General features: G+C 44.7%; 1 protein-coding gene across 1 annotated transcript in view; it reads left to right on the top strand.

Moving 5' to 3' along the window:
* Positions 1-12,440, top strand: part of Heatr1 (HEAT repeat containing 1) — a 48,089-nt gene extending 35,649 nt beyond the window's left edge. Inside the window, exons 33-45 of the mRNA XM_059263411.1 lie at positions 2,734-2,780; positions 3,079-3,202; positions 3,849-3,989; positions 4,675-4,967; positions 5,628-5,778; positions 6,655-6,813; positions 6,965-7,099; positions 7,238-7,342; positions 7,427-7,595; positions 8,125-8,279; positions 8,980-9,138; positions 11,227-11,335; positions 12,138-12,440. Coding sequence (XP_059119394.1) covers positions 2,734-2,780; positions 3,079-3,202; positions 3,849-3,989; positions 4,675-4,967; positions 5,628-5,778; positions 6,655-6,813; positions 6,965-7,099; positions 7,238-7,342; positions 7,427-7,595; positions 8,125-8,279; positions 8,980-9,138; positions 11,227-11,335; positions 12,138-12,226 — 1,836 coding nt within the window. The 3' untranslated portion in view covers positions 12,227-12,440. The remainder of the gene's footprint in view (positions 1-2,733; positions 2,781-3,078; positions 3,203-3,848; positions 3,990-4,674; positions 4,968-5,627; positions 5,779-6,654; positions 6,814-6,964; positions 7,100-7,237; positions 7,343-7,426; positions 7,596-8,124; positions 8,280-8,979; positions 9,139-11,226; positions 11,336-12,137) is intronic.
* The last annotated feature ends 1,334 nt before the right edge of the window (positions 12,441-13,774 follow it).

The raw sequence follows: 13,774 nt of genomic DNA, 5'->3' as shown, positions 1-13,774 counted from the left end.
CCCTGCCGTAGAATGTTCCCATTGTTTTTAAATTGCAGGGAGAAACTTGATAAGCAATACAACATAAATAAAGTACTGAAAATTCAACCTAATGAAATGTTGACAAAAATATTCTGAGAGCCAGGTGGTGGTGTCGCACGCCTTTAATCCCAGCACTCGGGAGGCAGAGGCGGGCGGATCTCTGTGAGTTCGAGGCCAGCTTGGGCTACCAAGTGAGTTCCAGGAAAGGCGCAAAGCTACACAGAGAAACCCTGTCTCGAAAAACCAAAAAAAAAAAAAAAAAAAAAAAAAAAATTCTGAGAGAATTTCCAGGATTTTTTTTTTTTTCTCTTTGAGACAGGGTTTTTCTGTGTAGCCCTGGCTGTCCTAGAACTTCCCTGTCTCTGCTTGTCTCTGCCTCCTGAGTGCTTGTGCCATTACCACCCAGCTAATTTCCAGAATCTTAAAGGGCACAAAAGAATACTTGAAAAACAGAGACAGTGTTCATGCATATGAAGACACAACCCACTGTTGAGCTGGCTAGATGGGTCAGTGGTTAGACCCCTCCTGCCAAGCCTGATGACCTGAGTTTGATCCTGGGAACCCACATAGTGGTGAGAACCCATTCCTGCCAGCTGTCCTCTGACTCCACACATGCACTGTAGCATACATGAGAGTAAATATATGCACATGTACATTAAATAGATTGATTTTTTAAAAACCCACTGTTCAAAGATTTTAGTTCTCTAGATTAACCTAAGCTCAATGCACTTCCCTAGTTAACTTCTGAAAAAATGATCTTGATGTGCAGAGGACATGTTAGCACAATGTTAGAGAAAGAGTAATCAGATGAGTCAGTGCAACTGACCACCAAGCTGAGAAGAGAAACGCCACCTACATGGAGGTGAATAGGAAAAGTAGCAAAAGGTTTACAAATCCACAAAGAAAGAGCTGTTCAAGTACTAATGCTGGCATGGTTTGTCTCTATTTGTGGGGAAAATGAGTCTGCTTTCACACCATGTACATCAAATAATTTTAGGTATGGTAAAAACTTTGATGTGAGAAACAACACCTAGAACTTTTAAAAGAAAATCAAGGAGAACAATATTGTGATCAAAGCAGAAATAATTTTTCTTTCCAACTTTGGTTCAACAAAATACCACCATTAGCAAAGTAGAAGGAAAGCTGCAGACTTAGTGCATTTGTGGATAACAACATCTGTTTCCATCACAACCCTGGCAAAGAATAGTTTTGATGAAGAGGAACCACAAATGGTAGTTAGTACTTGCTACAACTCAAGTGCCCTAGAGAGGAAAGCAAGAAATGGAGACTAAATAAGAAGCTGCCTGCTGCCTATCGAAGTGGCAGAAATGGCAAAGCTGTTCATAGCAAGAGATGCAAGGATACGGGACCAGACGTGCAGCGGTAGGTAGTGTGATGTGCACAGACAGCCACTTTAGAAACCGCTTGGCAGATTGCGGTGGGCTCAGAGGGGAGGTAAGCCTGCCCAGGTAGATGCTTAAGAGATTTATAAAAAGCCGGGCGGTGGTGGCGCACACCTTTAATCCCAGCACTCGGGAGACAGAGGCAGGCAGATCTCTGTGAGTTCGAGGCCAGCCTGGGCTCAGAGTGAGTTCCAGGAAAGGCTCTCAAAGCTACACAGAGAAACCCTGTCTTGAAAAACAACAACAACAAAAAGGAGATTTATAAAAATGTTCTCAAGCTTTATTAGTGCGGGAGATGATCCCTAATCTGAGCTTGGTAGAAATGCTTCAAAATTCAAGAGTTTTGAAACCACTTACTTGACACCGTAAATAGAAAATTACACACCTGACTTCATATGTCAGGTCACCATCCAAACAGAAGCACATGAAAAATACAGCATGAAATTACCCTCAGACAATAAGATAATTTCATGTTTAGACATGTGTCTCTTCCTCAGTATCATTTGTATGCAAATTTTCCGAAATGAAAACAATCTGAAATTGAAACAGGTCTCATCTCAAGCATTTTAGGTAAGGAGTGATACTCAGTCTATGAGAGGAAAAACAAAAAATGGACATGAATTAACTGTCTAGCAATCAAGGGAAGTGGTCAAGTATATTTATAGAGGAACAATATGTACAAGATAGGTTTCCATGCACTGGTCTTAATAATCTGATGTATGTGCTGTTGAGAAACTTTTGGTTTGGTTTGGGTTTTTTTTTGAGGGGGAGGGTTGGGTTTTGTTTGTTTAGTGGGTTGGTTGGTTGGTTTTGTTTTTGTTGTTGTTTTTGTTTGTTTATTTGAGACAGAGTTTCTCTGTATAGCCTTGGCTGTCCTGGAACTTGTGGTGTAAACGAGGCTGGCCTGGAGAATGCTGGGATTAAAGGCGTGAGCTGCCGCTGCCCGGCCAGTTTAGAAACTTAATGGCAGATTTAGGCTGTCTTTGGTGGTCTGGGATACAGGAAGGGTAGACCAGGAAGCAGTTACATGGTGGACCACAGCTGTTTCCGTGACTGAGCCCCCAGGGTCAGACTTTCACAACAGAAGCATTGCTCACTGCTGTCCTTTTCTGAATCTCGCTGTGCTTTACAGGTACTGCAAGCCTAGTTAAGTGGCTGCAGCCAGTGAGGGTGGTCTGAACCTGATTAACCTGTAATATGAGAGGAGTTTCCGGGGCAGGATTGGGGGAATAGTCTGTTTCTTTAACCTACATCAAATGACTTCAGCATCAGCATCCATACTGTCCTCATGAGCTTCTTTCATCCGTAGGTGGTTGAAAGTGGTGGTCCTAAGGTCCTGCACGGCCTTGAAGAGAGGTATGTCGGTTCCTTTTTGACTTTTTTGGGAATAATTAAACTTGCAGAGAAACTGGAAGAACATAACAGATACACACACAGTCTGGCCACGTTTACTGTCAATTTGCACCTGGGCTTTCTCATTCTTGCTTAAGACATTCTTTGCCCTGAATACTTTGCTCCAAGCCAGAGTGACGATTCCCTGGACTGGTTATCCTCTAGATAACCCACAAGTAGAGTGATAATCTTGCTTCTCCTTTTCCTCCTGAAGTAATTCTGAAATACTAAGTTGCCTTTTCTGAGTGTACCTCTGTTTTAGGTTGCTAGAAACAGTCCTCGGCTACATCAACACAGTAGCACAGTCCGTGGAGAAGAATGCAGACAAACTGACTGTGAAGTTTTGGCGAGCTCTGCTCAGCAAAGCTTACGACATGCTGGATAAGGTAGGCTTTCACTTTTCCTTGTAGTTACCACGTTAGTTACTAGTTTCATGTCATTGTAGAATTATTTAGCTTAAACTTCCACTTTAACAGTACACTTAGAGCGGTATCTTTCCTTGATGTGAGAAAGCTCAAGTTTTTCTCATTGGAATCTCTTAATGTCTAGAAACAAACTTGTGTGAAAAACAGTGTTTCCCTAGCAATGATAGGAAGCTGTGCCTAAATATATCTGATGAAGAGTTGATTATGTATATATAATGCTCTGCTTCACTGAAGTGGGATAATATAAAAAGGCCACTTAGGTGTAATAGATAAATGACTGGCCTTGAAGTACTCTACCTGGAGTAGAGTACTTCCTTTTAGTGTTGGGTTTTTGGTTTTGTGACTAATAACTACCTGAAAGCTGTTGTAAGAATTATGTAAGAAAGCATGTATGAAAATGTCTGTACCACAGGGCTTATAATAAACAAGAGTCTGAGTTGGACATTGTGATTTGTGGTATATGCCTAACATCCCAGCAGTCAAATCTGAGTTCAAGGCCAGCCTGGGCTACATAGGTATACTTTCTGTCTAAATAATAAAAACTCATTATTACAGAGTTGATTTTCTCTTTTTCCCCCTTTTGTGTTAAATGTTCCTTTCTCTGTAGGTCAATGCTTTGCTGCCTACAGAAACATTCATCTCTGTGATTAGGGGGCTGGTGGGCAACCCCCTGCCATCTGTTCGTAGGAAAGCTCTGGATCTTTTGAATAACAAGCTACAGCACAACACATTCTGGAAGAAGAAAATGGTAAGTGAAGACCCTTTTGCAAACCCATATCCCTCCCCCTGCTTGTTACAGAGCTGCGTTTAGCTCCCCAACAGTTCTCAAGTACACCACTTAACATGGAAGGATATTACTATCTGGGTTAGCATTACTGTGTGTGTATGTGTGAGAGAGACATGTGTTGTTCCTTCTCATGCTGTAGCTGTGTTAAGGTCAGGGAGTGGAATTCAGCTGAATGCACTTCTGCTTGCTGTGGACCATGCAGCCATTAGTATATTTTGATCTTTTCTCACTGGGATGCTGTGTATGGAGCAGAAATAGGTCAGACAGCATATTCATTTGCTTAGCAGTAAGGAAGGTAGATGCGAGTGACACTTGGAGACCAAGACAAGAGCCCCTGTCCAGACTGCATAGCGAGTTCAGGTCAGTCTGGGCAGCTTAGGGAGACCCTGTCTCAGAAGTCAAACAAAAAGAGGGCTGGGGATGTAGCTCCGTGGTAGAACACCTGTTTAACATGATCAGGGTCCTAGCTAACGTCACTCACTACACTGGGGATTAGGGAGGAAGAGTTGCTTGATTGTGGTTGTGTGGCTTGGGACTTGGGTCTGTGGATTTCGACCAGATCACACAGACCCAGGCAGGGAAGATGGGAGAGGAGACTGGCCCTCCTTGTGGCTCTGATTGTTGGTCATTTTGGCTGCCTCTTCAGGTTCACCGCTTTCTAAAACTGGTTCCGGTCCTTCTGGCCATTGTGCAGCATAAGAAAAAGGAGGCAGAAGACGAACAAGCAATTAACAGACAGACAGCACTATACACTCTAAAGCTCCTATGCAAGAACTTTGGAGCAGGGAACCGAGAGACTTTCATACCAGTTCTGAGTGCTGCAGTAAGGCTCATAGCACCAGAGAAAAAAGAGGAGAAAAACGTCCTGGGAAGCGCCCTGCTATGCATAGCAGAGGTGACCTCCACTTTGGAAGCGCTGGCCATCCCTCAGCTTCCCAGGTACCTTGGAACAGGAACCACTACAGCAAAAAGGGGGGGAAATACCTTGCGGACTCTTTGGCTTCTTGAATAGAAAGTACATGAAAGGAAACTTGTGAAAGAATTGATCTCCTCTTCTCACTGGACAGTGCTGTGACCTTCAGACACATTACTTGGTGATGTTCTTCCTTTGTGGAATCAATGTGCTTAGGGCGCAGTGGTGTAATTCCCTGTTGAGAAGCATGGCCAGAGCAGCCTTTTGCTGCCACAGAGGGAAGCTCGATGCTCCTGACTCTGCTTTTGGTTCCGACCATAGCCAGCTGTGCAGCTGTGGCAGGTTGCTTATCTTAAAGCTCTGCCATCTGTAAGGCAGGGGCATCCCTACCCACCCCTCAAGGTTCCCTTTATAGGCCTTGCCATGCTTTGTGTACAGTCTTGACACCCAGCACATGTTCCAGGATTAAGGAACATTCTCCAATAGTTACCAATGTGTCAGCACTGTTGGCACCCAGAATTTCTTGTACCAAGTAGTGTAAAGTGTGTAAGCAGTATTCTGCACGTTGTGGGTTAGTGTTGTAGCAAGCACAGCAGGCTGAGGGCTTTCCTCCATATCCCCAGTTCCCTTCTTCACTGTGTGTCTGAGGTTAACGCTGCTCTAATGCACTTGTCCCTTCTTGCCAGCCTGATGCCATCGCTGCTGACAGCTGTGAAGAGCACCAGTGAGTTGGTCCACAGTGAGGTCTGCCTGCTCAGTGCCCTGGCTGCCCTGCACAGAGTTGTTGAGACCCTCCCACACTTCATCAGCCCCTACCTAGAAGGGCTTCTGACCCAGGTAGGCTTTGGCCAGCTATACTATGCTAGCTACCCAGGGTGGCAAGGGAAACAGTGTTACCCATTCAATCCTTTTATTATAGGCTCTTTATTCATTACTGTTTGACAGACAGGATTCTTGTTTCCCAACAGAGGTGTTTCTCTTTGTTGACATGTATCTTTTTTTTTTCTTCCATTGTCTCTTCTGCTTCATCATGGACTAACAGGCAAGGATCACTTTTTAGTAGGTGGCTCTGTTTTTCAGTAGTATAAAATGTATTGCCTCATTTACCTCAGATCTTTGGGAATGGGCAGGTAGAGTTGCCTACTGTTCCTGTTGTTAACCAGTATGCTGTGGTTTTGATGAGCAAGCTCTCTTAACTGTGAGGTGTTTCATATAGTGGACTCCTCCTCTATAGGTGGAGTGCTTGGTTGCCTGTCAGCACACTGTAGGCAGGTTGGCATTTTGATTGAAAATACCCATGAGTGTCAGCCATTCATTGACAGGGTTATTAGTGTTCTGGTGTGTGATCAGTTGCCATTTGTGAATCGGAGTCTTGACTGTCATTGCGCTAGTGACGTGACTACACTTGGAGCTCAAAGTCGCTGTCTCTCGCAAGGGAGCTAGGCCGCTGGAATCATCCTCGGCTGTTTTTAGTGAGGAAGAACCTGAGTTGTAGGAAAACCATCAGGCTGAGGGCCTTTGTTCTTCTATGCTTGTTTACCTTCCAGTTAGGAGAAGCATCTACCTAGTTTTCTCTACACATAGTCAGTTTACTTTAAAAGAATTCTCTGCTCTGGCATTGGAGCTGGCTGTATGCCATCACCAAGCCTTTCTGTGAGTGTGGTTGTCAGCACAGTCCAGTGCCCTCAGTCACTGTTTTTCATGTTCCTATAGGTGATTCACCTAGAGAAAATCACTAGCGAAATGGGTTCTGCCTCACAGGCTAACATCCGCCTGACAGCTCTTAAAAAGACCCTAGCCACTAGGCTCTCACCTCGAGTCCTGCTGCCAGCCATTAGCAAGACTTTCAAGCAGATCCGGAAGAACTGGAAGGTGAGGTCATGTTGACTGTTAGATTTTGGAGAGGGAAGGTGGTACTGGAATGTAGAATGTTCTCTTCTGGGAGCATAGTATTCACTTCCTGTGAGGATGCATTGAGCTCTAAGACAAATCAAACTTACATTCTCTGCTGCATTCATGGTAGAATCACATGGGCCCATTTATGAGCATCTTGCAAGAGCACATTGGGGTGATGAAGAAGGAAGAGCTCTTGTCTCACCAATCTGAGCTGACCACCTTTTTCCTGGGAGCCCTGGACTTCCGGGCACAGCACTCAGAGGTGAGCTGGTCCCCACCCCCATGCCCCAAAACTCTCATCTCCCTGTCTGTGCAAGAGCCAGATCCAAATTAGCCGTGCAGCATTTGTCCTCGCCAGAGCACTGAGTCCATGCTGTCTAATTAGTTCCTTCACTTTCAGGATGATCTGGAGGAAGTTGGGAAAACGGAAAGCTGGATCATTGACTGTCTGGTGGCCATGGTGGTGAAGCTCTCTGAGGTCACATTCAGGCCTCTCTTCTTCAAGGTGAGGTCTTCTTCTCTGCATCTCCTGCTTACTGTAAGCGGCAGGCTGAGTACATGTTCTCTCACTGTTCTCTCCTGGTTGTAGCTGTATGACTGGGCCAAGACAGAAGATGCCCCGAGGGACAGGCTGCTGACATTTTACAACCTGGCCAACTGCATTGCTGAGAAGTTGAAAGGCCTTTTCACTCTGTTTGCTGGCCACTTGGTGAAACCTTTTGCAGACACCTTGAACCAAGTAAACATCTCCAAAACAGGTTGGTAGCTCCTTTAGGCCAGTCTACCTGTCTAACACAGCAGTTAGCACGAGACCTGGAGCCCATAAAAGACTCTCATGTTCCTTGGCTTTTCTGCTAAGGATGGTGAATTTTTACTTTACTATATTTTCTGTTATGTTAGAACAAACAATAATCAGTTGACACAGAGAAAGTATAAAATGGGCATAATTACTCATTATTGGCAATAACTTTGTAATAGTACATTAGAGGCTGGAGACAGTCCATTGGTAGAGTGCTTCCCTGATACAGGTGAGATCGTGGGGTCCATCCCTGGGTTGGATTGGTTTATCCTCTGTTGATAAGCAGCTGAAGTGACTGAACTTGCCCAACTAAGCACCACAGCCTTCACTCCGAAGGGGAGCCCCGCCTCTGAAAGGCCATTGTTTGGAGTTCCCCCTTTCACAGCTTGTAGGTCATCCCCACAGTCTCTTCTGGTTGTAAGTGTGGTAGTGTCTGTAGACACCAGGAACTGAACAGTTTGCCACTTGTACTCTTTCCCTACATACAGATGAAGCATTTTTTGACTCTGAACAGGACCCGGAAAAGTGCTGCTTGTTGTTGGAGTTTATCTTGAACTGCTTATACAAGATCTTCCTTTTTGACACCCAGAATTTCATGAGTAAAGAGAGAGCAGAAGCCTTGATGATGCCGCTGGTGGATCAGGTAACCCACTGGACAGTCTTTGGTCACTGAGGCTGCCTGGATCGGCTTTGCGGTTGTATGTGTACTGTGTGGTAGCTTGCAGAACTTTTTTTTTTTTTTTTTTTTTTTTTTTGGTTTTTCGAGACAGGGTTTCTCTGTGTAGCTTTGCGCCTTTCCTGGGACTCACTTGGTAGCCCAGGCTGGCCTCGAACTCACAGAGATCCGCCTGGCTCTGCCTCCCGAGTGCTGGGATTAAAGGCGTGCGCCACCACCGCCTGGCGCAGGACTTTTTTATAAGGTGTTTTTAGAGGAGGGATCCTTTATGAAAATGTTATTCAAAAACAGATTTTTCACAGTGTAACTTGTCTTCATTGTGGTGTTCATTGAGTTTTACTTGAGAGCTTTTGAAAAGGAATGAAATACAATCTCATTGTCAGTTTACCCATTGAAAAGGTATGTTGACTGTCAACTGAGCCTCACTGGGCATAGCAGCCCCCACAAGAAAGTACCCCTCCCGAGTCTTCTGGAGGGAGCGCTTAGTGAAGGACCTTTGCAGCTATTAGAGCTCCGGGGGAAGAAAGCGGCCCTAGAGACAAGATTAGGGTGGGGGAGCCTACTTTTTGAGCCTGCTAATGTTATGAAAGGTGGTAAAACACACTGTGGCTGGGTTCAGGCATAAGGAAAATGACCTGTTGCTGACACCCAACGGGTCTCTTCCCAGCTGGAAAACAGGCTTGGAGGAGAAGAGCGGTTCCAGGAACGGGTGACAAAGCACCTAGTACCCTGCATCGCACAGTTCTCTGTGGCCATGGCAGACGACTCCATGTGGAAACCCCTAAACTACCAGATTCTGCTGAAGACAAGAGACTCCTCCCCTAAGGTGAGTGCTGTGGGTCAGTCTCTGAAGCTAAAGCTGCATCCCCACCCCACCCCACCCCCCTTGGGCATGGTCTAAATGCCTACTTATAGTCATGGACACTAGTCCCTGGGCACTGGTAGGGAGAGCCTGGCCCTAGGCCTCATTCCTAGAGGTCTGATCTACTATATAATATAGCTGAAGTTTTCCTGGTCAGGCCTGGCCCATGGTCAGGACAAATCTCTCTCACCCACCAGTCCTGCATCCAAGTAAACACAGAGACTTATATTACTTATACTGTATGGCCGTGGCAGACTTCTTGCTGTCTAGTTCTTATATCTTAAATTAACCCATTTCTATAAATCTATACCTTGCCACATAGCTCATGGCTTACCGGTATCTTGCATCTTGTTTCTCATGGCGGCGGCTGGCAGTGTCTGCTGACTCAGCCTTCCACTTCTCAGAATTCTCTTTGTCCTGCCTGTACTTCCTGCCTAGCTACTGGCCAATCAGTACTTTATTTATTAACCAATCAGAGCAACACATTCAGAGCATACAGAACATCCCACAGCAGTATAATAGAATTCTTGGGCTGGGAAAGATAGCCCAGTTGATGAAGTTTGATCTCCAGAACCCACATAAAAAGCCAGCATGCTGGTGTGTATCTGGGAGTATCTGGTGTGTCTCCATGTAAAAATGAGAGACTTGCTGAAAAATTAAGGTGGTGGCCCCTAAGGAACAATACTTGAAGTTGGCCCCTGGCCTTCGGATCCATGTGCATACAGTGTACATGGCACCCACCACACGCACATATCCAGTAAAGAACTCCTTATTTCTTCTGCAGGTTCTTTATAAATAGCTCTATTTCCCAACCCCCTGGGCATAGTAGGCATAAGCATTAAAATACTTTCTAAATACCTCTGAGTCTCAAGTAGTAAAAACTCCAAGTCATTCTTATTTTTTAATGTCGTTGTGCCCTGAGTTAAGTGATTGTGGTGTGTGCACAGAACACTCCTTCTGGTAGAGCAGAAATAAGTGCCATGGTACGTTAAGTGAAGTTAACATTCCTTCCTTAGAATTTCTTAGCAGTTTTATTAATAAATCACCATCTCACAAACTGTCTTGTGAGAATCTCACTGGATAAACAGCCCAAAGCAGACTTTTAGTAGGATTTATTCAAACTGATTACATTTATTAGGAGTTGAAAACAGTAAAGCTATCTGAGGAGCCAATGGGGCGAAGCTACCATCTGTGGGATTATGACTGAACGCCTCTAAGTTCTTACATAGTTGCAGAAACAAATTTATTTTAGTATTTTATTTGGATTGCATATTAAGGAAATCTTGATTAAATATAATATAATTAATTACGAAAATTATTCCACATTAGAAAGGGAACTGTTTGGTTTCAGTGGCTTGCTGTCAATACTGTATAGCTGCTTGCATTGCTCATGAAAGGCAAGGTATGTGGAGAGAAACATCCAAGCTTTTATTCAGTGCTGAAATGAGACTAGCCATGGGTGTCTTGACCATACAGGGGCTGTCAGAGATGGCCGAGGGTCTCCACACCAGGTGGGTACCATCTCTGGCAACCCAACAAACAAGCTCCAGTTTAGTTACAGTTTATGACTCCCTTAAGTTTGCATGTGGCTTTTTTGTTGTTGTTGTTTTGTTTTGGGTTTTTTTTGCTTTGTTTTATGTTTATGTTTTACATTATGCCATCATGCGTGTGTGGAGGTCAGAGGCCAACTTGCAAGAGTCAGTTCTCTCCTTCCCTGTATGTGGTCCTGAGGAATGAACCCAAGCCACCACCAGCCTTGGTGGCAGTCCCCTTTACCCACTGAGCCATCTTACCAGCTCTTGCTTTTTTGTTGTGGTTGTAAAGAAAAAAACAATAATTTTTTTCACATTTTAAAGTGCTGCGGTGCTAAAACACAGTTGGAAAACCACTGATAAGTAGATTACCCTTATTCTGAGTAGCTCCCATTGGCTCGATGGTCTACACTGAGTGATCACAGTGAGGATGTGAATACACGCAGTATAAAGAGCTCCGTCTCCAACAGCAGCGAGGGACAGATGAGACATTCTCATTCTTGATGCCTGTTCCTTCCAGGTGCGGTTTGCAGCCTTGATTACTGTCTTAGCAGTGGCTGAAAAGCTGAGAGAGAATTACATTGTTCTGCTTCCAGAGTCCATTCCTTTTCTAGCAGAATTGATGGAAGGTAAGTCTGAAGCTAGTAAACAATGATGCAGATCCCGTGGCCACAGGCTTGTTTGTTTTGTCCTCTCTACTGTGCCTGGGGCACAGGTCAGGAAGCTGTCACCTCACTGTCACTGAGAGCAGCCTGCAGTGTCTTACTGGTATTATCTACCCTGTGTTTGTGCTGCTCATATGGCCACAGTATTGTTTATGAAATAACTTCAGATATTCACAGGAGTCATTGTCTGTGCCATGAAGGACATAATCAGTTGTCCACTGGAATGATGAGCTATACTTTTGGTACTCAGTGTTAAGTTGACATAAGCTTACAGTGGGTCACACTGTCCCTCTTTTAAAAGAATCTAAGAAACTAGAAACTCAGAAAGCTTAAAGACATTGATAATAGCACTAAGTGGCAGGGTGGGGCTGGTTTAAACAATACACCTCTTCATTGACATGCCTTTATATCATACTACCCAATGTCCTTCATATTAATTGGGGATGGTGAGGAAGGAGAGGTACTTCTGTATCTACTGGCTGTGCGTCTGGCCAGAAGCACACCCTTTGATGTCTGGTGTCTAACCAGGGAGAGATTCCTGGAAGAGAGGTCCCTCTGGAGCTTGGATTTGAATGTGTGCCCCTTTGTTTCTTGGGCCTCTTCAGCAGCCAAGAACAAGAACAAGAACATGCCTGTGAGGAGTGGGGGTCAGTGGGGGAGCACCTCAGGTCACAGCCTGCTGGGTGCTTCCTGTGCCCTGATGGAACAGTGGCAATTAGGCAGGACTGCTGGCAGGCCCTCTTCTAATCCTGGTTTTTGTTGTTAGATGAATGTGAAGAAGTGGAGCATCAGTGCCAGAAGACCATCCAGCAACTGGAGGCTGTGCTGGGGGAGCCGCTGCAGAGCTACTTCTAAAGCCAAAAGCATACCCACTGCCTGTGCTCTGCTAAGAGTTCAGATTTATTCTCGTGGTTTATATGGGGGTGTGGTGCCATATTACTTTTGGTACTTTCACATCTGCCGATATTTAATGTTTACAGAATCCCTGCCTGTCTGGGCTCCCACAGCGGCCTCTCCTGCCCTTTGTACAGAGTTGCTAAGGAGTAAATGGGACGGTGTTTTATACAAACTGTCTGGTGTTTGTCTTTGTCCTGGCTGGTGTTCTGGATGAGACCGGTGTGTTTAATTTCAGTACCTGAGGCCTAGTGCTCCTCTGAAACACGAGGTCCTGCTGTTCCTTGCAGCACCTCGTGTGTGGTATACATATTGTGAGTACTACACCCACAGTAGAGCTCTGGGTCAAGAAAACGGCACATGCGGCAACTTTGAACAAGAAGGTTTCTGGTGACAGCCATTTGGGGTGGACTGACAGTTGACTCAGGGCTGTGCATGTCTCCATTGCTCATCTTTTCTGTTTGTGAGGAAACAGCCCACGCCTGACTGACAGCTCACAGGGAAGAGAGCAGTGCTAGCCATGACTGTTGTAAGTTCTCTATCTGGTACTGTCACAGTGAGGCTGGAAATGGGAGTTCAAATCGAATTAAACCAGTTTGCCTTCATTCTACAGCATGGAAGAACTATTCCACAGAGTAGTCATTCTAATTTAATACAAAATTTTAATGCAGAACTATGACAAACAAAAAGGCCTCTTTGCATTTTAGAGATAAAACTTGGAAATATACAATGAAACATCTCACAACTTAAATTCCAGCAGCTTTTTTTTAAAGACCAGAATCTAAGAATTAAGACTGATTCTATTCAAAATCAGTCTTGATAGCTTTGTGTAAAATAGAAATGAAAATAAGCTTTCATATGAATGGGCTTTTGTTTCCCTGAGTGCCTTTCAGCCTCCCAACAGCTCAGTCATGTGTTCTTTATGAAGAGGCATCGCTGAGGGGTTCTGGGGCCTCCTGACCTCCCTACAGATTGCCCAGTTCCACCCACCGCCTCCGTAGCTTGAGTTTTTCAAGAGTCAGCATAATAAATTTACATGAAAAGAATGAGGGACTAGCATTTGCTGCATTGGTACTTCCCAAAAAGTAAGAAATGGTGATGGTATTATTTCCCATGTATGAATACATGTATCTGGGTGAATTGGCTGTGAATACTTCTAAACCCTGGTGGAATTCTATCCTGTGGTTAAATAATAAAATGATCTGATTAACTTTTAGCATTTCCCCTCCGCATACCAAACCTTTGAAATCTGTAACAAGGTCGGGACTGTAAAGAAAGACTTCACCTAGAGCTTCTCCCAGCTCCAATCAAACAATGGAAGTTACAGGAGTGCTGCAGCTGACCTTGCTGATGCAAGTTGACTTAGAGCAGCATCTGACCTCAATGCTGCTGTAGACAGACATGTCTTCAGACCCAAAGGCCAAGGGCTGGTTCACACACCAACTCACCTTTCTCAGTTACCCTCCTGTGTAGGTTTTGCTCTGATAGTGCCTGTTCTATACATTCACT

The sequence above is a fragment of the Peromyscus eremicus genome, chromosome 5 (genome assembly GCF_949786415.1).
Source record: "Peromyscus eremicus chromosome 5, PerEre_H2_v1, whole genome shotgun sequence".
Lineage (NCBI taxonomy): Eukaryota > Metazoa > Chordata > Mammalia > Rodentia > Cricetidae > Peromyscus > Peromyscus eremicus.
The sequence above is the reverse complement of the archived record's forward strand: the minus strand, read 5'-3'. Positions and strand labels throughout refer to the sequence as shown.